The sequence below is a fragment of the Pipistrellus hanaki genome (assembly GCF_964339955.1).
Source record: "Pipistrellus hanaki genome assembly, chromosome: 20".
In the NCBI taxonomy this organism is placed as follows: Eukaryota; Metazoa; Chordata; class Mammalia; order Chiroptera; family Vespertilionidae; genus Pipistrellus; species Pipistrellus hanaki.
Window position 1 is genome coordinate 613,523 of NC_140522.1, and position 26,307 is coordinate 639,829.

General features: G+C 69.0%; 1 protein-coding gene across 2 annotated transcripts; it reads right to left on the reverse strand.

Moving 5' to 3' along the window:
• Window positions 1-7,788: 7,788 nt before the first annotated feature.
• On the reverse strand, window positions 7,789-25,020 carry INAVA (innate immunity activator). Of its 2 annotated transcripts, none has more exons than XM_084868581.1 (10): window positions 24,886-25,020; window positions 18,135-18,261; window positions 17,218-17,342; window positions 16,358-16,474; window positions 15,015-15,237; window positions 14,213-14,266; window positions 12,040-12,229; window positions 11,731-11,913; window positions 10,358-11,024; window positions 7,789-8,695 (listed from the first exon to the last, which is right to left on the reverse strand). In XM_084868581.1, exons 2-10 carry the CDS (start codon window positions 18,187-18,189, stop codon window positions 8,603-8,605), a joined length of 1,707 nt encoding a protein of 568 aa, XP_084724707.1. In that variant the 5' UTR covers window positions 18,190-18,261; window positions 24,886-25,020; the 3' UTR covers window positions 7,789-8,602. The 2 variants fall into 2 exon arrangements, with proteins under 2 accessions (XP_084724707.1, XP_084724706.1); XM_084868580.1 differs by lacking the exon at window positions 24,886-25,020 and adding an exon at window positions 20,814-20,991.
• Between the last annotated feature and the right edge of the window lie 1,287 nt (window positions 25,021-26,307).

The window sequence follows — 26,307 nt, forward strand, 5'->3', positions numbered from 1 at the left end:
CCAGGTGATGATGATCCCTGGACGCATAATCATCCGGCCGCTCCGTGTACGTCCCATAGAGTAAAAGGCCAATATGCAAATGGTCCCCTGGACCAGGCGTGCGACCAGCAGGCAGGCCGGCCACCCGCCCATGTCCCCTCCCCCTGGCCAGGCTGGCCGGACCCCACCCATGCACGCATTCATGCCCTGGGCCTCTGATATATAATATATAGAGAGAGACGGAGTGGCCAGGTCAGTGTGCGCTCAGAGGTCATCATCATCCGGCCGCTCCGTGTCCACAAACACCTGGGTCTCTGGGCTCAGCTGTTGGGGGCCAGGCTCCCCGCCCAGGGCCCGAGGGACACCCACCTCCAGCATCCGCTGCAGCATGGCCATGCTGGGGCCCAGGCCCTCCATCACCAGGGCCTGCAGCATGTCGTCCAACGCCTGGACCGTCTGACACAGGACGCAGGGGGGACAGACAGCCATGGTGACCCCGTCGGCTCCTGGGCAGCCCCCCCAGACCCTCCTCAGGGGCCAAGAAAGTGGGGGCCGGTCCAGCCTCCCTGAGAGCCGGCCTTCCCGGCCCCTCCCCCTCCGCAGGCTGGACGGGGGGGCGGGGGAGGGCGGGGGCCCTCCCTTAGGATGGAGGGTTCTCCTTCGGGACCAGCTCCAGCTCTTAGGACTGTGTCTGCTGGAACCGCTCCCCGCCCCCTGGGGGCTGTCTGGGAAGTCGGGGGGGGGGCTGTCTGGGAAGTCGGGGGGGGGGCTGTCCGAGACGTCGGGGGGCTGTCCGGAGTCGGGGGGCATCCCAGGATGTTGGGGGGCTGTCCAGGACGTTGGGGGGCTGCCTGGAGTCAGGGGGATGCCCGGAGTCGAGGGGCTGCCCAGAGTCGGGGGGCTGCCCGGAGTCGGGGGGCGGCCCAGGACGTCGGGGGGGCAGCCCGGGAAGTCGGGGGGCTGCCCGGAGTCGGGGCTCGCCTGCAGGTAGAGGCTGGCGCTCTCCCTGCGGTCCTGGCTGGGCAGGATGAGCGGCAGCGAGAACACGCAGGCCACGGCCGCCGTCACCAGGTCCAGCTTCTGCTCCAGGGGGAAGGGGGGGTCCACCTGGCTGGGGGCGGGAAGGACGGGGGGCTGAGGGGGCTGAAGCGGGGATGGCGGTAAGGACGGGGGGCTGAGGGGGGGCAGGAAGGACGGGGCTGAGAGGGCTGGGGGCTGAGGGGGCTGAGGGGGCTGAGGGGGCTGGGGGCGGTAAGGACGGGGGCTGAGGGGCGGCAGGAAGGACAGGGGCTGAGGGGGGGCCCCGTTCAGGGCCTGGGACCCTGCAGAGGAATTTCCCAGCTGCTATCTCGGGGACACAGGGGACAAAGGGGACCTGAACCCCAAACCCCTTCTCATGGGCGTCCCCCCTCCCCGTCAGAGCCCTCCCCACCCCCACATCCTCCGAGGCTCCCAGGAGTGACACCGGGGGCCCCCCCACCCCGGGTGCTGGTAGACGAGGGGGCACCCCGAACCCTTCCTCCGGACCCCGGGCTCTGGCAGGGGCCCCGCGGCCGGAGGGGGGGCCGGGAACCTCAGGGCCACGATGGAGAGCATGGCCTGCTGGCGCACACTGCTGGTCAGCTCGCCGCCGCCCTCCTCCAGCATCAGGGCCTGCGGGGGGGGGGGACCCCGTCAGGGAGACGCCCCGGAACTGCACCCTCCACCCTCCCGCCTCCCCGGCCCACCCCCCCGCACCTCGATCGTCCTGGCCCCCCCTCCCCGGCCCGCCGCCGCCCGCACCTCGATCGTCCTGGCCGCCCCCTCCCCGGCCAGCCGCCGCCCGCACCTCGATCGTCCTGGCCGCCCCCTCCCCGGCCCGCCGCCGCCCGCACCTCGATCGTCCTGGCCGCCCCCTCCCCGGCCCGCCGCCGCCCGCACCTCGATCGTCCTGGCCGCCCCCTCCCCGGCCCGCCGCCGCCCGCACCTCGATCGTCCTGGCCGCCCCCTCCCCGGCCAGCCGCCGCCCGCACCTCGATCGTCCTGGCCGCCCCCTCCCCGGCCCGCCGCCGCCCGCACCTCGATCGTCCTGGCCGCCCCCTCCCCGGCCCGCCGCCGCCCGCACCTCGATCGTCCTGGCCGCCCCCTCCCCGGCCAGCCGCCGCCCGCACCTCGATCGTCCTGGCCCCCCCTCCCCGGCCCGCCGCCGCCCGCACCTCGATCGTCCTGGCCCCCCCTCCCCGGCCAGCCGCCGCCCGCACCTCGATCGTCCTGGCCGCCCCTCCCCGGCCCGCCGCCGCCCGCACCTCGATCGTCCTGGCCGCCCCCTCCCCGGCCCGCCGCCGCCCGCACCTCGATCGTCCTGGCCGCCCCCTCCCCGGCCAGCCGCCGCCCGCACCTCGATCGTCCTGGCCAGCAGCGTCTTGCAGACGTAGTCGCTCATGGAGACGTTGTCCTGGCCGCGGACGGCGCCGGCCAGCGTGTCCACCGCCCGAAGGAAGAGCATCTTGTCCACCTCGGACTGGGGCAGAGCACACGGCCGTCTGCCCTCCCACCCCGCCCCGGGCCTGCTCCCCCCCCCACACCCCTCCGCCTGCTCCCCGCCCCACACCCCTCCGCCTGCTCCCCTTCCCCCCACACCCCTCCGCCTGCTCCCCGCCCCACACCCCTCCGCCTGCTCCCCGTCCCCCCACACCCCTCCGCTCCCCATCCCCCCACACCCCTCCACTCCCCGTCCCCCCACACCCCTCCGCCTGCTCCCCCCCCCCACACCCCTCCGCCTGCTCCCCTTCCCCCCACACCCCTCCGCCTGCTCCCTGCCCCCTCCCTACCCTGCCCCTGACCTGCTTTCTGCCCTCTTCCTACCCCGCCCCCGACCTGCTCCCTGCCCCCTCACCCCCCCCCCCCACCCACCTGCTCCCTGTCCCCCCACACCCCTCCGCATGCTTGCAAACTTGATCCCCCTACCCCGGCCAGGGGGCAGGCAGGAGGCAACGGATGGATGTGTCTCTCACGTCGATGTTTCTCTCTTTCTCTCCCTCCCCGCACCCCGCACTCTCTTAAAAAATAATCCATAGAAAAACTATCCTCAGGCCCAGCTGGTGTGGCTCCGTGGCTGAGCATCGACCTGCGAACCAGGAGGTCGTGGTTCCATTCCCGGTGAGGGCACAGGCCTGGGTTCTGGGCTCCATCCCCAGTGTGGGGCGTGCAGGAGGCAGACGGTCCCTGATTCTCTCTCATCAGGGATGTTTCCATCTCTCTCTCCCGCCCTCCCTTTTCCTCTGACATCAATAAACATATATTATATATAATGTATTATATATAACATATGTAATATATAATATATAATCCCCTCAGGTAAGGATTTTTTTAAATGAAAACACACACACACACACAAACACACACACACAAAACAAACAAAAAAACAAAAAAAAACACAAGAGAGCCCTGACCGGTGTGGCTCAGTGGATAGAGCGTCAGCCTGCGGACTGAAGGGTCCCGGGTTCGATTCCGGTCAAGGGCATGCACCTTGGCTGCGGGCACATCCCCAGTAGGAGGTGTGCAGGAGGCAGCTGATGAGTGTTTCTCTCTCATCGATGTTTCTAGCTCTCTATCCCTCTCCCTTCCTCTCTGTAAAAAAAATCAATAAAATATATATTTTTTAAAAACAAGCGAGCGGGCGGCAGCCTGTTTTCTGCTCCCGGCTCAGCTCTCACCATCTCTCCGCCTCTGAGGAATCCCAGGATGCGCTGGTAGGCTTCTCTCTCCGACTGGCGCAGGGCTGCAGGGGTGTCATCGGAGGGCAGCTCGGCTGCCCCCTGAGGCGGCCCTGAGGCCGAGCCTCCCCCACCCCGCCCTCCGCCCAGGAGGCCCCGGAACCCCCACCCCGCCCTCCGCCCAGGAGGCCCAAGAGGCCCCGGAACCCCCACCCAGCCCTCCGCCCAGGAGGCCCCGGAACCCCCACCCCGCCCTCCGCCCAGGAGGCCCAGGGACCCCCACCCCGCCCTCCACCCAGGAGGCCCAGGGACCCCCACCCCGCCCTCCGCCCAGGAGGCCCAGGAACCCGGGGGGCCCGGGGGCCGGGGCGGGGGCACCCATCTTTGGAAGGAGCTCCTCCAGGCCCACGGCCCCGTCTGGACACAGAAGCTCCATGGAAAGACAGGACGGGGGCCCGGGTTCGGGGGTTTGGGCGCCGGGCACGGCCGGGACGGAGGAGCGGGAAGAGGGCGACCTCAGTCCCCGGGGGCCACAGTGCGGGTCCCACATGGGCACCGACATTCCCAAGTGTGAACGGGCTTCACTCCCCAACTCAGCCGGCCGGTGTGGCTCCGGGGCTGAGCGTCCGCCTAGGAACCAGGAGGTCAGGGTTCGATTCCCGGTCGGGGCCCAGGCCCGGGATGAGGGCTCCATCTCCAGTGGGGGGCGTGCAGGAGGCAGCCGGTCCACGATTCTCTCTCATTATTGACCTCTCTCTCTCTCTCTCTCTCTCTCTCTCTCTCTCTCTCTCTCTCTCCAGAAATCAGTGGGGGAAATAGCCTCAGGTGAGGATGGAAAAACAACAGAGTTTGGGCAAAAACCGGTTTGGCTCAGTGGATAGAGCGTCGGCTTGGGGACGGAAAGGTCCCGGGTTCGATTCTGGTCAAGGGCATGTGCCTTGGTTGCGGGCACATCCCCCAGTAGGGGGTGTGCAAGAGGCAGCTGGTCGATGACTCTCTCATCGATGTTTCTAGCTCTCTATCTCTCTCCCTTCCTCTCTGTACAAAATCAATAAAATATATATATATATTTTTAAAAAGATACCTATCAACTAGCCAATCTTTAAAAACAAAAAAACAACAGAGTTTGGAATTTAGCCGCTGACTCGGAAGTCCTGGGCACAGGGGGGAACCTGAGGTGCAACTGTGTCCCCCAAAAGATGGGCCGCTGGGCGGGGTCTCCCCCTGAGCCCAGGCAGTGTCCTGGGCCCCCCTCCCACCCCCCCCCCCCCCAGCTCCTGAGTCTCAAGCAGCCAGGTCTGAGAAGGGCCAGGCCTGCGGAGGCCGGAGCCGGGAGGGCGGGCCGGCCGGGGTCCTCTCTCTGGAGGGCGGGCGGTGGCTGTGGCCGTGGCCGTGGCCGTGGCCGTGGCTGTGGTCGTGGCGCCCTGCCCTGGGCCGGGCCAGGCGGGCCGTGCTCACCAGCCAGGTTGGGCAGGCAGGGCGCACACCTCCGGGGCTTGGAGAAGTACACCCTGCTGGCCCTCTGTCCGCCAGGGTTCCGCTTCATCGCGGGCGGCGGCCCGCAGCTCCCGAGGACGGACGCCGGGGGCCGGGCGGGCGGACGGACAGACGGACGCTCCTTCCAGGAGGCGAGGACGCCGGAGGCAGGTGCTGGGCCGGCGAGGAGAGGAAGTCACGGACCCTCCAAAGGCCCCAGTTCACCCCAGCTCCCCCCGGGGCCCTCAGACCGGCGGGCGGCCCAGTGGTCAGAGCGTCAGCCTGCAGACCCAAGGGTCTCGGGTTCGATTCCTGGTCAAGAGCACGGACCTTCATTACGAACTTGATCCCCTCCCCCAGGTCAGGGGGCGGGCGGGAGGCAACTAACGGATGTGTCTCTCTCACATCGAGTTTTTTGTGTGTGTTTTTAATACGTTTTATTGATTTTCTCACAGAGAGGAAGGGGGAGGGAGAGAGAGAGCTAGAAACATCGGTGAGAGAGAAACATCCATCAGCTGCCTCCTGCACCCCCCTCCCCACTGGTCCCGGGTTCGATTCCGGTCACGGGCATGGACCTTGGTGGCGGGCACATCCCCAGTGGGGGGCGTGCGGGAGGCAGCTGGTCAATGTTTCTCTCTCATCGATGTTTCTAGCTCTCTATCCCTCTCTCTTCCTCTCTGAAAAATCAATAAAATATATATTTTTTAAATAATAATAATAATAAAAAGCGTGAGCCTGCTGGGCAGGGCCAGACGTTTAACGAGCAGACCCCTTACCGGGCCGGACGCCCCCACCCCCTTAGGAGCCCCTCGGGTGGGGGTCCCCCAGCCCCCCTGCACCCCCCCGGAGCCGGTCGCGGCCAGGCCGGCGGCTGGGCAGCTGCCGGTCACATTTGTCTCCAGTCCTTGAACCCGCGCCTCATTACCCACAATGCAGCTGGACTGAGGGGCCTGGGCCTCGGAACCGGAGGCCCCCACCCCCCCCAGAGACCCCGGAGTTGGGCCCCCCCAGGCCTCAGCCCGCCAGGTCCCCCCAAAGCCACGGGGAAAGCGCGGGGTGGGGTGAGCCTGGCACCACTCCCGACCCCCATCTGCCCACCCCTTCTGCCCCGTGAGGCCCAGGCGGGGCCCCTCCGCCCGGGGACCGGGCCCTCCGGCTACCTGACACGCTGGCTCCTCAGCCGCTCGCTCCCGGACAGGCCTGCCGGCCGCAGGGGGCGCCGTGCGGGGTGCTGGGGCGGCCCCTGCAGGCCGGGAGGAGCCGGACGCAGCCACACCCACAGGGACCTCGGCCCCGGCCCGCCCGCCTGGGCCCCCTCCCCCCCAGGCTGCCACCTCGGGCCCTGGTCCCCCATCTTACCCCTCCCCGCTCCCCCCATCCTCAGGGAGACCCCTGACCTCCCCGAGGGGAAGCCGATGCCCGATGGGCCCCTCCCGCCCCGTCCAGCTCCCCGGGGCCGGGCCAGACCGGCCGCCCGGCCACCCAAGGGTCCGCGGCACCGAGCACCCTGCAGGGCCCGGCCGACGTGGATCAGTGGTTAGCGTCCACCTGTGAACCAGGCGGCCACGGTTCAATTCCCAGGGGTCAGGGCACAGGCCTGGGCTGTGGGCTCGGTCCCATGTGGGGTCAGGGTTCGATTCCCAGGGGTCAGGGCACAGGCCTGGGCTGTGGGCTCAATCCCATGTGGGGTCAGGGTTCGATTCCCGGAGGTCAGGGCACAGGCCTGGGCTGTGGGCTCGGTCCCATGTGGGGTCAGGGTTCGATTCCCGGAGGTCAGGGCACAGGCCTGGGCTGTGGGCTCGGTCCCATGTGGGGTCAGGGTTCGATCCCCAGGGGTCAGGGCACAGGCCCGGGGGGCGGGCTGGATCCCGCGGGGGGGGGGGGAGCGTGCAGAGGCAGCCGGTCCGCGGTGCCCTCTCACCACGGATGTCTCTCTCTCTCTCTCACCCTCCCTCTCTGGGATAAATAAAGACGTATTTCTGAATGAAAGCACCCGTCAGGCGGCCAGCTCGGCGGAGCACGGAGAAAACCAGACTTTATTGGCGTATTTGGCACTGAATTCCACACGGAGCGGCCGGCAGCTCACGGGACCAATAAGTTAACAGCGGGGACACGCGGGGGGGCGGGGGGCGGGAGGGGCGCAGGCGGCTCCTGGCTCTGCAGCCCCAGGACACGGAGAGGGAGAGGGAGAGGGAGAGGGAGGGGGAGAGGGAGGGGGAGGGGGAGGGGGAGAGGGAGGGGGAGGGGGAGAGGGAGAGGGAGAGGGAGGGGGAGGGGGAGAGGGAGAGGGAGAGGGAGGGGGAGAGGGAGGGGCTCAGAGACCAACGGACAAGAACAGCATCCAAACTGGGACATCGGACATGCAGGTGCCGCCCCGCCCCCGGCCCCCCGACGGCCCCCCGGGCTCTCTGTCCAGCGGGGAGACCGGGGCTTCTTGGGGGGTCAGGCACCCCCTTTCCTTGGAGCCTCTGATGTGTCGGCAGCCGCCGTTGACCGAGCACGGGGGATGCGGAGGGGGCGGGGCTGTGTGGGGGGCAGAATCAGAACCAGGGCCCCCTCCCCCCACCCGGGTGTCACCCCCTGCGGCCCCCCCCTCCGAGGGGCTCAGCCCAGCAGCCCCCCGGCCTGCCCACGCTGGGCGGCTGGGACCCTCCGTCCCTTCAGAGGGTGACGCCCCGCCCGTGACCATGGGGACGTCCGTTCTCGGGGCGCTGGGGGGCGCGGGAGGAGGGGGGACCCCACGCCCGCCGGAGGCCGCGCCACAGACAGGAGGCCTCGCGACACGTGTGTGCAGGTTTGGGGTCGAGGGCGACGAGGCCTGGAGAAGGCGGTCCCAGGCCAAGCCTCACTCCAGTGCGCGTGGAGCCTCGAACCCGGGGCTCCGTCAGAGGTAGGAGGTGCAGGAGCCCACGGGCCCCGAGGGCGGACAGTGACAGGCCGGAGGGGGGGCGCGTGAGGCTGGGGGGGGGGCAGGGAAGACAGTCCTCGGCCCTCCCCGGGTGCGTGCATCACAGAGCACAGTGTGGGGGCGCTCCCCAGCCCGGCACCCCACGGCACCCCACGGCACCCCAGAGCTGGGGAACGGGGGAGGGGAGGTGTCCACCAGCCACGGGGGCCGGGGGGCCCCGCCGTTCTCCGGGGGGCCATCCTCGGGGTCAGAGGGCGAGCATCGGGGACCCCAGGGGCCCCCCTGCCCGGCTGCCTCCGTCCCGCCTCTCGTGGGGCTCAGAGGGGGGCCCACGCCCAGCCGGCCGGTCTGAGGCCCCCCGACAGGGAGCGCGGGGGCCGGCGGCCGCAGAAGCCCGCGGGGCGTCTGAACAAAAACCGGGGGAAACGAAGTCTCAGCTCCGGGCATCGGCCTGCGACGGGGCGGGAGCTGCAGAAGGCACAGGGCGGGCGGGGCCCGGGCGGCGATGGCGGCGGCAGCGGGGGAGGCAGGGGCGCCCCCGGCGCTACACCTGGCTGATGATCTCCCCGTTCTCCGGCACGAACACTTGCACCGGGGCCCCCTCCGGCGACCGGCGCAGCACACACACCGTGGGCACCTGCCGGGCGGAAGCAGAGGGGAGGCGGTGAGCCCACGGGCGGCCGGGTCCTGGCACCTGGCAGGGGGCCCAGGGCACCCCCCCTGTCTTTAGGGTCCTCCTGGCGGCCCCGGCCGGGGTGGCTCAGTGGCTAGAGCACGTGTCAAACACAAGGCCCGCGGGCCAAATCCAGCCCCCCAGGCCTTGCAATGTGGCCCGCACCGCGCTGTCATCACTGCACTCCGCTGTCAGTTTATGACATTGTCGGTTTATGACTGTTCAGTAAACCATTCGGCCCGCGATTTAGGCTGGATTTTAGATTTTGGCCCCTTCTCTGATTGAGTTCGACACCCCTAGGCTAGAGCATCAGCCGGCGGACCGAAGGGCCTCCCGGGCTCGGTTCCGGTCCAGGGCCTGGACCTCGGCGCAGAGCCCTCCCCGGTCCGGGCGCGCGCAGGAGGCAACCCATCGACGTGTCTCTCTCACATCGATGTTTCTCTCTCTCTCTCTCTCCCTCTCTCTGAAAATCAATGGGATCCCTGGCCGGTGTGGCTCTGTGGATAGAGCGTCGGCCTGCAGACTGAAGGGTCCCGGGTTCCATTCCGGTCAAGGGCATGGACCTTGGTGGCGGGCACATCCCCAGTGGGGGGTGTGCAGGAGGCAGCTGATAGATGTTTCTCTCTCATCGGTGTGTCTAACTCTCTCTCCCTCTCCCCTCCTCTCTGTAAAAAATCAATCAATAAATAAATAAAAATGAATAAAATATATTTTAAAAATAAAATAAAACTCAGCGGGGAAATACTCTCGGGGGAGGATTTGAAAAAAGACCCCGTGCTCCGCAGCCCCGGCCCGCCCAGGAGGCCGCCTCTCCCCGGGGACCGTCCTTCACCCACGTTCGCCGTCTGTGGGGCGTGCCCGGCACCCTGACCTCCTGCCCGCCCTCCTGGGCTCAGGCCTCGCCCCTCCCGGTCTGACAGGTTGGGGTGGGCGGGCCGGGCCCAGGGCAGGTCCCAGCTCGCAGGAGGGAGAACAGAGGGTGCGGCCGGACCTGGGCGGCGGCAGGCAGAGGGGGGCGGGGCCTGTGGGAATGGGGTGCTGGTGCACCCCACTCTGCTCTGGGACCTGCTGGCCTGGGCGCCTTCTCTAGCTGGAGGCCTGGCGACCCTCCCCAGAGCCCCTCCCTCACCCATGGTCCCCCCTCACCGGGTCCCCCCTCCCCCGGGTCCCCCTCCCCCTGTCCCCTTCCCCATGTCCCCCTCCCCCCTCACCCAGGCACCCTCACCCAGGCACCCTCACCTGATTCCCCCCCTCCCCCGGGTCCCCCCTCCCCCATGTCCCCTTCCCCATGTCCCCCTCCCCCCTCACCCAGGCCCCCTCACCTGAGTCCCCCCTCCCCCGGGTCCCCCTCCCCCATGTCCCCTTCCCCATGTCCCCCTCCCCCATGTTCTCCTCCCCCCTCACCCAGGCCCCCCTCAACTGAGTCCCCCCCTCCCCCGGGTCCCCCTTCTCTCGGGTCCCCCCCTCCCCCATGTCCCCCTCCACCCTCCCCTGGGTCCCCCCTCCCCCATGTCCCCCTCACCTGAGTCCCCCTCCCTCGGGTCCCCCTCCCCCCTCACCTGGGCCCCCCACACCTGTGCCCGGGCCCCCCTCCCCCGAGTCCACCCCTCACCCGAGCCCCCTCACCTGCGCCCGGGGCCCCAGGCCGCGCCCGGGGGGCAGGCTGCGCACCCGGAAGGCGCCCTGGCGGTCCAGCGACTGGGGGCGGGCACCCCGCAGGCGGACGCGCTCCTGCCAGCACTGCAGCTCCTGGGTGACGGCCGCGCGGCACAGGGCCCGGCCGGCCGGGCTGTCCTTGAGCGAGGGCGCCCGGGCCAGGCGGCCCCGCGGGCGCAGGTGCTGCTGCAGCTGCTGCAGCTGCTGGAGGCGCAGGGCCAGCCCCCCCTCCTCCTCCTCGGGGGCCCCCAGGTCCGGCTCCCCGCCGGGCGGCGGCAGGCGGCCCTCGGCCACCAGCACGTAGCGGCCGGCCGGGAAGGGGGGCGCGGCCGGGAAGGGGGGCCCGGGGGGCGGCGGCAGCAGCAGATTCGGGCGGGGGGCGGCCGGGGCCCAGCCCCCGCGGCGGCCCGGGGTCCCGGGCGGGGACAGCGGCCTCAGGGCGTACAGGTCGGGGCTGCTGCTGCCAGGGGAGGTGGCGTGGGACACGCTGGAGGAGCCCTCGGAGCCGCTGTCCTCGGAGCAGGAGTGGGGGGCGGGGGGCGGCCGCGGGGGGCCGCTCGGGGGCCAGCAGGAGCTGGGCACGGTCACCGTGTAGTGCGTGGGGCGGCGGCGGGGGCCTGCCCGGAAGGAGTCCATCCTGGGGGGGGAGACAGACACCTGACTGAGCAGGGAGGGCACAGGCCAGGTCCTGGCGCAGATCTCCCCAAAGAGACGCCATTCAAACCCGGCCGGCCTGTGTGGCTCAGTGGTGGAGCATCGACCAATGAACCAAGAAGTCATGGTTCGGTTTCCGGTCAAGGGCACAGGCCCGGGTTGTGGGCTCTATCCCCAGTGAGGGGCGTGCAGGAGGCAGCCGGTCCATGATGCTCTCTCATCAGGGATGTTTCCCTCTCTCTCTCTCTCTCTCTCTCCTCTCCCTCTCTGAAATCAATAAAAAAAGTAATTAAAAATAAAATAAAGCCAAAACCGGTGTGGCCCAGTGGATAGAGCGTCGGCCTGCGGACTGAAGGGTCCAGGGTTCGATTCCTGGCCAAGGACATGGACCTTGGTGGCGGGCACATCCCCAGCAGGAGGCAGGCAGATGGCAGCTGATGGATGTCTCTCGCTCTCCTTGGTGTTTTTAACTCTCTCTTCCCTCTCCCTTCCTCCCTGTAAAAATCAATGAAATATATATTTTTAAAAAATAAATAAGTGAGAGGCCTCGCGGACGCCTGGCCTGTGGCTGCCAGGCCGCGGCTCAGCGTCTATGAGGTCCCTGGCCACATGCACCCCCCCACCCCGGCCCCTCCTGTCCAGGACCCGCCGCCCGACCGCGCGAGCTCCCGCCGGGGGTCCCCCTTCACCTCAGCGCCGGCGCCTGGCCTCGCCGGCCCTGCGCGGTGGGGGTGGTGGGGGTGGCGGGGGCGCTGGCCCGGCCCTGCCTGGGCCCCGGGACGCCGCGGACGGGGCCCCCGGGGACGGAGGGGGGCTCGGGCAGCCACAGGCCGGGGGTGCTGGGCCCGTCCTGGGGCGTGGAGGCCGTGCTGCTGCGGAGAGAGCGGAGACGGGGGTCAGGGCGGGGATCTCGGGGTTCGGGGGGGGGGCCCAAATCCCACCGGCCGCAGCCCGGGACCGGGGCTCTCCACCAGCCCTGCCCCACCCGCCCGCCTCACCTGGACTCGCTGCTGGGGTCCGAGGACTTGGCCGGCTTCTCGTAGGGCTGGTCCAGGCTGGTCTCCTTCCAGGGGCCGTTCTGGATGGGCGCGGGGTCCAGGGCCCCGGGCTCAGGGCCGGCGGGCGGCGGCCCCTCGGGGTTCGGGGCCTCGGACGCCTCTGGGGCCGGCTTGGGTGCCTGGGCTTCCTCTGCAGGAGAGAGGACACCGGTAACACAGCCGCCAGGGAGCCGGCCCGGCCAGGCCGTGGCTCAGACCCTGGCCAGTGCGGCTCGGCGGACAGAGCACCGGCCTGCGGACTGAAGGGTCCCGGGTTCGATTCCGGTCAAGGGCAAGGACCTTGGTTGTGGGCACATCCCCGGTGGGGGGCGTGCAGGAGGCGGCTGATCGGTGTTTCTCTCTCATCGTGGATGTTCCTAACTCTTACATCCCTCTCCCTTCCTCTCTGTAAAAATCAATCTTTTTATTTATTTATTTATTTTAATGACTTCTGGCCCTGGCTGGTGTGGTTCAGTGGATGGAGCGTCAGCCTGCGGACCGAAGGATCCAGGGTTTCATTCCGGCCAAGGGCACATGACCAGGTGGCAGGTTCGATCCCCCCTAGGAGGTGTGTGTGTGCAGGAGGCAGCCGATCCATGATTCTCTCTTATCCTTTCTCTCTTCCTCTTCCTCTCCCTTCCTCTCTGAAATCAATAAAAATGTTTTTTTTTTTAAATAAAAGGACTTATTCTCGCGCCCGTTGGTTCGGCTCCACAGACCGAGCACTGGCCCATGGACAGAAGGGTCCTGGGTTCGATTGCCAGGGCACCTGTCTAATTTACAGGCTCGACCCCCAGTGTGGGGCGACCAGGAGGCAGCCGATCCATGATCCCCTCTCCTCACGGATATGTTTCTCTCTCTCCCTCTCCCTTCCTCTCTGACATCAATTAAAAAAAAAAAAAAATTTTTTTTAATGATTTCTCCTTTGGGACGGAAAACCCCCCCCCCCCCCCCCCGCAGCCCCGTTTTACTCCTGCCTCCTTCCCACCCCCTCCCCTGCCCCACCCCGACGGCCTCTCCAGGGCTCCCAGCTCCACGTCTAACCTTTGCTCCTGCCGCTGCGTCTGAGCGCCCGCCCGCCCGCCCGCCCCTGTGCCTGCTCTTCTTGCCCCCGCCGAGCCCGCGTGCCGGTTCCTTATTGACTCGGGCACTCCCTGGGCGGGCCTGCACACCTCCCTCACCTTGAACCCCCACATCCCTGGGCTCGTAGCCAGGGCTCCTAATCTAGGACTCCCACTTCCGGCGCCCTGCGCCCCGCACCCCGCGGGCAGGGACTGCCAGAGGGCTCTTCGGCTCAGACAGGTGCGCCTTGAAATAAAGGCCCCGGCCCCGGCCCATGAGGCTCAGTGGTTGGGCCTCGGCCTAGGAACCAGGAGGTCAGGGTTCAATTCCCAGTCAGGGCACAGGCCCGGGTTGCGGGCTCCGTCCCCAGGGTGTGGCCTGTGCAGGAGGCAGCTGGTCCGTGAGTCTCTGTCATCGTGAATGTTTCTCTCCTTCTCCCTCTCCCTTCCTCCCTGAAATCCACAAAAAAAATATATATTTAAAAGGAAAAAAAAAAAAGCCCTGAATGGTTCGGCTCCGTGGATAGAGCGTCGGCCTGTGGACGGAAGGGTCCAGGGTTCGATTCCGGTCAAGGGCATGGGCCTTGGTTGCGGGCACATCCCCAGTGGGGGGCGTGCAGGAGGCAGCTGATGGATGTTTCTCTCTCATCGATGTTTCTAACTCTCTCTCCCTCTCCCTTCCTCTCTTAAAAAAAAAAATCAATAAAATGCATATTAAAAACAAAGAAAAGGGGTGCAGGACAGAGGCGGGAGGCCTGGGGCCGGGCACGAGCTGACCCCGTTTCCTGTCCAAAGGACCCGGCGTCCAGAGAAAGCGAGGGCCATCTCCCTGAGCGGGGCCGGGCAGAGCCACCAGCGTCGGTCAGAGGGGCAGCCGCCTCCCCAGCTGCTCCCCGCCGCCCCCCCTGCAGGCCTCGTCGTCGGCTGGGCCGCCCCCCCTGCAGGCCTCGTCATCAGCTGGGCCGCCCCCCCTGCAGGCCTCGTCGTCGGCTGGGCCGCCCCCCCCGCAGGCCTCGTCGTCGGCTGGGCCGGAGTCTGCCCCGCACCCCCCAGCCTCACCCCCGGCCCCTCACCTTCCTCCAGGAGCAGCCCATCGGAGAGCGAGCTGTCGTCCGAGATGCTGAGTTCTGGGAGGACAGAGGCGGGAGAAGAGATGGGGGTGAGGAACCCCATCAACACCCACCCACATCCACAGCCACATCCACAGCCACATGGGGGCAGCCGGCCTGCCCTGCCCCGCCCCCGCCCCGCCCCGCCCCCGCCCCTGCCCCTGCCCCCTTCCTGGCGGGTCCCCGGGCCGGGCCGGCGGGCCCCGCGGCTGCGTGTGAAACGGGCCCTAGGTGGGGATCTGGGACTTGGCGGTCAGAAAGGAAACCAGGTGGGAGCTAGGACCCAGGACCGACTTCCGTTCTGGTTGGGCCTGGTGGGCTCGGGGTGGTCGGGCACCCGCGGGTGAGGCTCCTGAATTCGCTCCGGGTCCGCCCGGGGGATGGGAGGGGGGCGGACTGAGACAGAAGAAGAAGGAAGGCCGAGACCGGTGTGGCTCAGTGGATAGAGCGTCGGCTTGGGGACTGAAGGGTCCCGGGTTCGATTCCAGTCAAGGGCAGGGACCTTGGTTGCGGGCACATCCCCAGTAGGGGGCGTGCAGGAGGCAGCTGATGGATGACTCTCTCTCATCGGTGTTTCTAAGTCTCTATCCCTCTCTCTTCCTCTCTGTAAAATATCAATAAAATATGTTTAAAAAAAAAAGAAGGAAGGAAGGAAGGGGACACTGAGGAGCTGGGACAGGTCTCGCTGGGCGTGGGGGAGGCAGCGGTCAGCGGGGTGCGTGCGCCCCCCCCCCCCAGCAGCCCCCGGGCCGGCGGCCGGACGCACCTCGGCCCAGCGGCAGGCCGGCGGGCGGCAGGGAGCCGCGGTGGCGCCGCTGCTCGCCCAGGCAGCGCTCCAGCGCCCGCAGCTTCTCCTCCTCCCGCAGCACCGCGTGCTTGCGCTGCCGCCGGGCCTGCCGGCTCAGCTTCTCCTCCCGGCTCAGGCGCCGCGAGGCCTCGGCGATCTGCAGCTGCAGGGCCAGCTCCTGCTCCAGGCTGCTCAGCGGGTCCTGGGGGGGTGGAGGGGAGAGGGAGAGGGGGAAGGTGAGCTGGGACACAGGAGGCCTGCAGTCACAGAGGACAGTCCTCCTCCTCCAGGCAGGCCTCCGAGATCTGCAGCTGCAGGGCCAGCTCCTGCTCCAGGCTGCTCAGGGGGTCCTGGGGGGCAGGAGGGGAGAGGGAGAGAGGGATGGTGAGCTGGGACACAGGAGGCCTGGGGAGGGGGCCCTGCAGTCACAGAGGACAGTCCTCCTCCTCCAGGCAGGCCTCCGAGATCTGCAGCTGTAGGGCCAGCTCCTGCTCCAGGCTGCTCAGGGGGTCCTGGGGGGCAGGAGGGGAGAGGGAGAGAGGGATGGTGAGCTGGGACACAGGAGGCCTGGGGAGGGGGCCCTGGAGTCACAGAGGACAGTCCTCCTCCTCCAGGCAGGCCTCCGAGATCTGCAGCTGCAGGGCCAGCTCCTGCTCCAGGCTGCTCAGCGGGTCCTGGGGTGGGGTGGGGGGGGGGACGGTGAGCTGGGAACAGGAGACCTAAGGTCCCTGGAGTCACTGAGGACAGTCCTCCTCCTCCAGGCAGGCCTCCAGGTGCTCCCCCAGGGCGCTCTGCTTGTGCAGTGTAGTCAGGACCCTGGATCCCGGCCCTGGCCCGCCGTGTGGGGCAGAGGGTGGAGGGCCGGGAGGTGCCAGGAGCTAAGCCGTCGGCCAGAAAGGCTGGCCTGGGACCCACCCATGGCAGGCGGAGCCGGGCGGGGTTCACAGCCGAGTGGGGCACTCTCCCTCCTGACCCCGAAGGGCTGGGCAGGTGAGCCTGCAGGGGGGCGGGGAGGGGGAGGGCGGAGCCACCACTCGCACCCCAGGGACGGCTGCCGGGACCTGCCTGAACAGGCGGCCTCTCCCTGGGCCAGCGGTTCCCTCTGCGCCCAGCCCCTGCCCACGGAGGCCGAACCCGGCCTCCCGGAGCGCCCGCTGTCCTGCTTCCGGGCCCTCCCACGCCGCCCGCCACACCCCTGGTGGCTCGTCCAGGGAGCCAGCACCCATGGGCGTGGCGGGCGGCGACCGCCGGCTCCGGGGAGGGCCCGGGCCCGCCTCCTCCCCTCCAGGTGGGCGAGGGCCAGCGGGAACCGGACTGCTCACCTCCCCGTGCAGGGCCTGCGCGTCCAGCTGGTACGCCGCCCCGATCCTGCGCCGCACCTTCGGGGCCGTCTCCCCGGGTTTGAGGGGGTACTCGGCCGGCAGGACGCCCGTCAGCTCCTGGGGGGAAGCGGGGTCAAGCCAGGCCCCCTCCAATGCCCAGTCCGGCCCAGCCTAACCCTAACCCTAACCCCTATCCTCTAACCCTAACCCTAACCCCTAATCGAACCACTAATCCTAACCCCTAACCCCTAACCCTAACCCCTAATCCTAACCTAACCATAACCCTGACCCCTAACCCCTAACTCTAACCCCTTACCCCTAACCCCCAACCCTGACCCTAACCCCTAACCCCTAACCTCTAACCCTGACCCTAACCCCTAACCTCTAACTCTAACCGTAACCGTAACCCTGACCCCTAACCCCTAACCTCTAACCCTAACCCTGACCCTAACCCCTAAACCCTAACCCCTAACCTCTAACCCTAACCACTAACCACTAACCCTAACCCTAACCCTAACCCTAACCTCTAACCCTAACCACTAACCCTAACCCCTAAACCCTAACCCCTAACCTCTAACCCTAACCCTAACCCTAACCCTAACCCTGTCCCCCCGGCTCTGCCCCCAGTTCCCCCCAAACCCCCAAGCCCTTCTCCAGGGTCTCACTGCCCCTGCCCTCTGACCCCCTTCAAGCCTCGCTCGCCCCTCTGAGCTGCCCCCTCTGTCTGCTGGGTCCCCCCCCCCTCACAGTCCTGCCCTCGCCACCCTGTCCCCCCACCCCCACCCCGTCTGACTGCCAACACCCCCTTCCCTCCGCCCAGGCTCCCAGGGCGGCTGCGGAGGAGCCAGGCGGGGCCTCACCGCCTCCCGCCGGCACAGCCGCCTCAGCTCCTCCAGGCAGGCCTCCAGCCGCTGCTCCAGGGCCCGCTGCTGCCGGCGCACCGCGTGGGTCAGCTCCTTCAGCGGGGACACCGGGCTGTCCGGGCCTGCGGGCGAGGGGCGCCCAGGGGGCCGTCAGAGCGGCCGGACCCCCCGGGGGACTGGTGCACGCACACACGTGTACAGGCATGCACGCGCGGGTGTGCACGATGGGCTGGCATGTGTGCGGGTGTGTGCACCTGTGCGTGTGTGTGCATGTGTGTGCGCACATGCACACGCGTGTGACCTCTTCTCTCTCGCCCGCTGCCTGCCTCAGCCCACAGGACACAGGGCGGAGCTTTCACCCCGGCCTCACTGGCACCGATGCTGAAGGCGCACCAGGATCCAGACCAAGCGCCTCCCTCTGGCCAGAAAAACTGCCAGCCCGGCCGGCGTGGCTCCGTGGCTGAACATCGACCTGTGAACCAGGAGGTCAGGGTTCGATTCCCAGTCAGGGCACAGGCCCGGGTTGCAGGCTCCATCCCCAGTGGGGGGCGTGCAGGAGGCAGCCGGTCCGTGATCCTCTCTCCTCATGGATGTTTCTCTCCCTCTCTCTCTCTCCTCTCCCTTTCCCTCTCTCTCTCTCTCTCTCTCTCCTCTCCCTTCCTCTCTCTCTCTCCCTCTCTCTCTCTCTCTCTCTCTCTCTCTCTCTCTCTCTCTCCCTCTCTCTCTCTCCTCTCCCTTCCTCTATGAAACCAGTAAAAATATGTTTTTAAAAGGAGAAAAGAAGCACTGTCCAGTGCTGCCGACACGTCCCCTCCAGTGGAGGCACCCCCCTCCCCGGACCCCCCGCCCCTCCACCCCCAGCCCGGAGCACCCCCACCCGGCCTCGCCCGGGGCTCGGACCTCCGGCCGCTCACCTGACTGCAGGATGACGCCGCTGTCGGTGTCGCTGACCTCGTCCTTGCTCTCCATGGCGGCCTCCCGGGACGGGCGCGGGGCAGGGCCGCCCGGGCCGGGGCCTGCGGGCGGCCTGGCGGGTCCCAGCTGTCAGGAGAGTCACAGACACGCTGGGGTGACCCCCTGGTCCCAACGGGAGCTCAGGACGTCACCTCGAAGGCGGGGCGCGGGGGAGGAGCAGATGCGGGACAGACGGGGGTCTCTCAGCATGGGGGGAGGGGAGGGGAGGGGAGGGTCACCCCAGCACACCCGCCCCTGCCGCCTCCTCCCGGGTCCCCTCGCCAAGGGCGTGGGCAGCCGCGGTGGCCACAGAACCGCCGACCCGGTCAGTGCGGAGAACAGCAAAAGGCACCGACGAGAACAAGATGGATGCCTGGCCGGCGGGGCTCCGCGGCTGAGCGGCGGCCTAGGACCCAGGAGGTCAGGATTCGATTCCCGGTCAGGGCACGGGCCCGGGGGGCGGGCTCCATCCCCAGTGGGGGGCGTGCAGGAGGCAGCCGGTCCGTGACTCTCTCCTGATGGATGTTTCTCTCTCTTTCTCTCCCTTCCTCTCTGACACCAATAAACATGTTTTTAAAAAGTAAAAAAGGAGTGGCCGAAGCCAGTGTGGCTCCGTGGATAGAGCGTCGGCCTGCGGACTGAAGGGTCCCGGGTTCGATTCCGGCCAAGGGCATGTACCTTGGTTGCGGGCACATCCCCGGTGCGGGGGTGTGCAAGAGGCAGCTGATCGATGATTCTCTCTCATCGATGTTTCTAGCTCTCTATCCCTCTCCCTTCCTCTCTGTAAAAAATCAATAAAATATATATTTTTTTTAAAAAGTAAAAAGGAGTGGAGTCACACAGAGGGGTGGTGTCTCGTGGGGCTCACGGCCCTTGGGGGGCCCCCTGTGCTCTGCCACGGGACGCCCAGGGGCACGAGGCCCACCCCGCCGCCCCCACGCCCAGCTGCCCGCCTTCCGGCCAGGCGTCCGGCCAGGCGGGTGCCCGAGCGCGCCCGACGCCCGGACCAGCTCCCTGCCGCCTACCGAGCCTAGGAGGCCCCTGCAGGGGGGCCGGGGAGCCCCGGGTGCGTGGCAGAGCGGCGTGGCGTGGCGTGGCAGCCGCCGGGGACAGCGAGATCGCCCGCCTCTGCCTCCCTGGGGCTGTGAGCACAGGGTGGCCCAGTGGGTGCTGTCCCCGCTGGGTGTCAGCCGGCCCGGCTGGCTCCAGTCGGCAAAGCAACACCTGTCACCGCCCCCTCCTCGAACCCACAGCCTGGTCGGGGTGCAGCTGGGCTGCGGGGCGGGGCGGGGCGGGGCGGCGGCCGAGGGAACCAGCCACCTCCACACTGAGTCAGCGTGAAGCAACAACAGCTCCGCCAGGTCCCGCAGTTTCTGTCTGGAGCTTATCCTGCTCCCCAGCCGGGACACGGGGGCGGGGGGGGGGGGGCAGGGCAGGGGCGCGGGGGGGTCGGGGGGATGCAGGGCAGGGGGGCCTGGGGGCTGCCTTCCACCGGCCCCCAGGGGAGAAAGCGAGAACCGAGCCAGGCAGAGCGAGGGGCGGGGACTGTGCTCAGGGCCCCGCTCAGCCTGTGGAGGCGGAGGAGTGGAGAGAGAGCTTTGGGGGGCCCTCACACACACCGGGGCTCACCCCAGTGCACGGGGAGCTGCCGTCCGAACCCTGCGCCCCGCGCCCGGCGCTCGGCTGTCCCGGGCACATGAGGTCTTTGCAAACCGGCCCCAAGTCAGACGGTGCCCACGTCCTGGGGGTGGGGGGTGGGGGGGGCCTGCACCCCGTGCATCCTCCCTGAGAGCACGACGGGGGACGGGGGGCACAGGGGGGCAGGGGAGCACCCCCTCCCCCCGCCAGGGCCCAGGCAGGACCGGGTGCGAGGAGCGTTCACTCGTCACACCTGCTCATCAATGATTAACCAGGAAGGAGCTGCCGGGAGCTGTGCCGCCCGGGGTGGCCCGTCCCAGGATGGGGGGTTCCAGGAGGGGTGAGGCAGGCCTCTCGCCAGTCGCGGGGTCAAGGGGGAGGCACTGGCCTTGGGGGGTCCCAGCCGGACGCTGAGCCCACTGAGGGCTCCGGGTTCGAGCCTGCGCCCCCCTGGAGAGCCGCCCCGCCCCGGGGGCCTCCTTTCCCTCCGGGGCAGGGAGCAGAGGAGACGGGGTCTGACCCCTGACCCCGGCCCCTCCGACAGAGCCCTGGAGCCCCCTCCCCCTGCAGGGCCGGTGCCTGGGGCCTCGGGCTCTGTGCCTCCTCCCCACACAGGAATGTCCTGCCCGCGGACCCTCAGCCTGTCCGGGGCCCAAGCAGCAGTCCGTCCGCCTGCCCGCCCGCCTGCCTGCCCGCCCGGCCGGCCGGCCGAACAAGGTCCCCGGAGAAAGGCAGAGCCCCGAGGGGGGCGGGCGGGGACCCTGCACCCCTCAGGCCCAGCCCCGGGGGCCTCCCTCTCCCTGTGCCCGGAAGCAGGTCCCGGGGGGGGGGGGGGGGGCCTCCCGCCGACGTGCCCCTCCTCCTGTGAGACTGAGGGCTCCCACTACAGGGACAGCTCCCCATGGGCCCCCCGCGTCCCCCAGCCCGGTCGGCTGCAGGCCGCAGGCCTCGGGGGGAGAGGACGGGGTCCTGGCCCCTGCCCGGCCCCGCTCCGCCCTCACCTGCTCCGGCGGTGCGTCCGAGTCCGGGAGCCGAGACGCAGCCCCCATCCCCGGTCAGGGGGCCCCTCGGCCGTGCATGTCACACCTGGGGTCTCCCAGCCACAGGGCAGCCTCCTGCACGGCCTCGGACCTGCTCTGGCTCCCGGTCCCCACGCCCGGCCCAGCCCGGCCGCCCGGCCCCTCCCCCCGGCGGCCGCCCTGAGCCAGGAGCCTGTTGGGACTTGAGTCGGAGGGAGGAGCAGGGAGCCGTCCCTCCCGGAACAGTCCCGCCCGGGCCGCCTGCTCGGCAAGGAGAGGGGACCGCCTGCACCCCCCTGCCCCCCGAATTCCCCAGGGAGGGCTCCTCTACCCACAGGGGGCAGCCGGGACCCCCCTGCTGAGCCGAGAGGGGCCCCTCGCCCTCCTGCCCTGACCCGGACTCCTCCCTGGGGGGGTCACTGTCCTCCCGTACCCCCGTTTCCCTCTCTGAGGCACACACGCCCCCCCCGAAGCGGGGTGCAGGGCCCCTGTCCACAGGGTGCAGCAGCAGCAAGAAGCTCACATAAGTAAGCGGCGAGCCCTCCCTGCGTGCTGGCTAAACCCAAAACCTCAGGAAGGCCCCAGCCGGTGTGGCTCAGTGGATAGAGCGTCAGCCCGCAGATTGGGAAGGGTCCCGGGTTCGATTCCGGCCAAGGGCACAGGCCCGGGGTGGGGGCTCGATCCCCAGTGGGGGGCGTGCAGGAGGCAGCCGATCCATGGTTCTCATCATGGATGTTTCTGTCTCTCTCTCTCCCTGCCCCTTCCTCTCTGAAATCAATAAAATATATTTTAAAATAAAAAATAAAAATAAAAAACCCTCAGGAAGGCTCTGGGGGCCCAAGAAGGACAGACTGTCCCCACTTTTTAATTGTTTTTTTAAGCCCTCACCTGAGGATGTGTTCTTACTGATTTTTAGAGAGAGAAACATTGATCGGTGGCCTCCCAGGGGACCAGGGATCAAGCCCAACACCAGGGCACCTGCTCCAACCGGGACCCGAACCTGCGACCCTTCGGTGCCCGGGACGCTCCAACCACAGAGGCCCGGCCAGGGCCGCCCCTGCCCTCCCCCCTGCCCTCCCCAGGAGGCCGGCCATCGTCCCTCCGGGCGTCCACGGGCACTGAACCCCGATCCCAGCCCTTCCCCACCGGAGGCCACTGTGACCTCTAAGCCCACTCCCTGACCACGGAGGACGGAGGCCGCCCCTCCGGGAGCCCGCTGGCCCTCCGGCAAACACCGCTGGAATCCCGGCTATGCCGCCGCGGGCCGCGGGGGTGAAAGGTCGAGGATTCAGGCTCCCTCGGCTCTGAAATCCCCGTCAGTCTCCACCCCTGAGACCTGGCCTCTCCCGGGTAATCAGCAACCCCCCACCACCCCACTGCGCCCAAACCCCACCCCGAGGAGCAGAGGGCAGGGCCTGGACCGGAGCCCGGCCCCGGGTCCCACCTGGGCAGCTGAGGGAACGCCCCGACCTCAGTGGGGTACCCCCCCCCCCAGCCTCCTCACTTTCCCAGAAAACCAGGCGGCGGTCAGAGCGCCGGCCTCAGAGGGCCCTGGGGCCTGAGGCAGCCTCACCCCTCACCCGGCCCCAGGCCCCCAGCCCCGTGGGACCCGGGACCTGCCCGCCGGCCGGTGCCCCGTCCAGTCACCGGCACTACAGCCAGGCCTTCCCCACCGCCTGCTCCGGGCCTGGGGCGGGCGGGCGGGCGGGCGGACGGACGGACGGACGTCTGGGGTCCCCGCGCCCCAACCTCTGGGTCTCCACGCTGCGCCCCCTCCCTGGGATCCTGGCACCTCCCCAGAGCTCCGTGTGTTTTTGTTTTGTTAGTCCTCACCCCAAAATACCTTCCCGCTGATTTCTCAGAGAGAGGGAGAGACAGAGAGAGAGAGAGACATCAACGAGAGAAGCACATGGATGGGCTGTCTCTTGCACGCGCCCCGGACCAGGGCCTGGGCCTGGGAGCAGCCTGCAACCGAGGTAACGTGCTCCTGGCGGGAATGGAACCCGGGACCCTCAGTCCGCAGGCCGGCGCTCTATCCACTGAGCCACACCGGCCAGGGCTCAACATGGCCTCGGAAGGCTCCCCCCTCCCCCATCCGTCCACCCCTCCCCCAGAGCAGGTGAAGGAGGAGTCAGAGCTGCCCCAGGAGCTCCCCAGCCCCCTCCCCTCTGACCCCCCTGCCCCCGCCCCTACACCCCCCCCTCACCCTCACATTCCTGCATGCGTCTCTGTCTCCGCAAACAATGCGAGCCCAGGTCCCCAGAGCTGACCAGCCCTGCTCCCCGGGCGGGCAGAGGTGGGGGCAGAGGGGCCCACAGGGGACAGCCCCCTCCCCAGTGGGACCTCAGCCCTTCCTCCCCCAGCCCTCCACCCCCTCGCCCCCCGCCGGGTCCCCACATTCTTCCCGCTCGGAGAGCAGCTGGTTGACTTTGCCCGTAACTGCCATCCTCCCTCCCCCACCTCGCCCATCCCCCAGCTCCAGGTGGGAGCCGAGGGAGGGGAGTTTCTGGAACCCGCAGCATTCCTCGGATGCATAGCAACACCGAGGAGAATCCCTGGAGGGACCCGCCGTCCACCGCGCCAATCACGCCCGCCGGGCACGAGCTGCTGCGCGGACGGGATGCGGGATCACCCGTGGGCCGGGCCAGGAAGCCGGGCGGGCGTGTGGGCCAGGGTCTCCGGCGGCCAGCACCGCCCGGGGCCTGCAGCTGGGCGGCTCCGACCGGCGGCGGGGGCCCAGGTTCGGCCTAGCCCGGCTCTTGCAGGGGGCGATGGCGGGACCATCTTCCCACCATCCCCCGGTTCAGGACCCCCTGCCTCCGGGGACTCCCTCCCCGCTGCTCCCTCAAACGCACGGGCAGGGGAACCCCACACCAGCCAGCTCGGCCAAAAACGGGGTGCGCAGACGGAGGGGCACACCAGCTGTCCACGACGCCCGGGCCCCCGGGTCTCCGTCTGTCTGTCTGTCTGTCCTTCCATTCAAAACACCCAGGGAGCCCCGGCCGGCTGGGCTCCGTGGACAGAGCGTCGGCCTGCGGAATGAAGGGTCCCGGGTTCGATTCCCGGTCAGGGCACATGCCCGGGGTGCGGGCTCGATCCCCAGTGGGGGGCGTGCAGGAGGCAGCGGATTCTCTCTCGTCATGGATGTTTCTATCTCTCCTTCTCCCTTCCTCTCTGACATCAATAAATATTTTTTAAAAATGCGCAGGGGAGGTGGGCACGCCAGGGGCTGGCGCAGACCTCGGGGGCAGGGCTGGGCACCCCACAGCTGCCTGAACCCCATCAGAGAACTAGCAGCTGACCCCCCCCCCCCCTGGAGACCTCCTCGCTGCAGACCTCCCAGCCTGAGGAAAAGCCCAGCCCACACCCCCCGCCGGCCGCTCCCCAGGACCAGGCTCGGCCCCGGGGCGTCTCCGGATGCGCAGACCCCAGTCCTTCGGGGCCGGGCCCGGGCTGCTCGCCAGCCGGCCCGCCTCCGGGGCGCCCGGACCCCCCAGGAATGAATGAACCGCCCGGGGTCCGCGCGGGGGCCGTGAGGCCAGTAGCCGGGGCGCAACAGGCCCGGACCCCGCAGGCCTAGGAGCGCGGGGGGCAGGGAGGACGCCCCGTTCCTCTCCCCTCTCCTCCCCTCCCACCGGGAGAGGGGTTCGCCTCCCGCCGGCGATGGTGGGGGACGAGGGCCCCCCCGGCCGGAGACGCGCGCCCTGGAACCAGACGCAGCTCCGCTGAGAAGCCCTTTGTCCGTCCGCCGCTCCCCTCCCCCGCGCCCTCCGCGTCCCGGCGCCGGGGCCGCGGCCCCTTTGTCTGGCGGCTGCCGAGGCCTCCCGGAGCCCGGCCGGGGACCAGGGGACCGGGGGGTGCAGGGGGGGTCGGGGGAAGGCGGAGGCGCCGGGCACGGGCGCGCGGGGTGGGACCCCGGGATCTCCAATCCCCCCCCACCCCGCAGGACGCATCCCCCGTCTCCTGGGGGGGCCCGCCGCGGAGCCGAGGGAGGGGGTTCAGGGGCCCATCCCTCCACACCCCCCCCAGTCTGGGGGCCCCGGCTCCCCCTTACCTGTCCCCGCAGCAGCGGCGCCCGCGCCCCGGTCAGGCCCCGCGCGCCCCGGCCGCCGCCCCCGCGCCCCGCGGCCCCCGGCCCGCCCCGCCCGGAGGAGCCCCCGGGATCGCCGGCCTTCGCAGCATCCCCGGCGCTGCCGACCCCGAGGCGCCGTCCCCGGGGCGGACCACGCCGCGGAGAGGGGGGGCGCGCGCACCGGGGGGCCGGGGACCCCGCCCCCGAGCCGGGCGGGGCGCGTCTGGCGCGGGGAGGGGGCCCCGGGGGCGGGCGGGCTGCGCGGACCCCGGTTCCAGGGACCCGGCCGAACCCCCTGAACCCCGATTGCGGGCTCCCGAGCGCCAGGCCCCCCCGCGCGGCGGGTTCCCGCGGCCCCGCGTCCGCGCCGCCCTCGTCCTGGTCCGCGCGCTCTGGCCGGCCTGGCGGGGCCGCTGCGTCTCCCGGACCCGGGGCGGGGCGGGCAGGGAAGCGGGGGGGATTGGGGGGGCGCCCCAACCCTCAGGCAGGCCCCTCCCGGCTCCCGCGCGCCCCGCGAGCCCGTAGGGCCCCCCCTCCTCTCCGCCCGGCTCTGCGCGCCACGTGCCGCGCCCGCCCACCATTCATTCATTCATTCCTTCCCGGCGCTCTCTGATCGCCTTGGCTCAGTAACCGGCTCAGGTTCACCCCCGGTGCCCCCCAACCCTCTCCCCCACCCCCACCCCACCCCAATCCCAACCCCTACCCCCACCCCCACACTGATCCAGTGGCAATAGCGTCCGTGAGGGCAGGGCTGTAACCCGGGCGCAGAGGGGCGGGCCCAGCCTGGCGCCGGAGGTGGGGATGGATTTGGGGAGATTTGAGGGGGGGGGATTGGGGGAGATTGGAGAGGTTTGAGAGGGATAGAGGGGATTAGGGAGGTTTGGGGGGGCTGGGGGGGATTGGGGAGGTTTGAGGGGGGATTGGGGAGGTTTGGGGAGGGAATTGGGGGGATTGGGGAGGTTTGAAGGGGGATTGGGGAGGTTTGAGGGGGGATTGGGGAGGTTTGATGGGGGGAAATTGAGGGGAATTGGTGAGGTTTGAGGGGAGCCACCCAGCACGGGAGGTGCAAATGCTGCCAGGCAAAGCGGGTGCTGAGAGCCGCAGGGTGATGCCAGCCGCTGTGGCTCAGGGGTGGAGCAGCCACCTAGGAACCAGGAGGTCAGGGTTCGATTCCCGGTCAGGGCACAGGCCCGGGTTGCGGGCTCCATCCCCAGTGTGGGGCGTGCAGGAGGCAGCCTGATCCATGATTCTATCTCACCATGGATGTTTCTATCTCCTCTCCCTCTCCCTTCCTCTCTGAAATCAATAAAAAATATATATATATTTAACAAAAAAAACACACACACACAAAAGCTGCAGGATTCTCGGGTGTGGAGGGCGGGGCACAGGAGTGGAAGGTGGGAG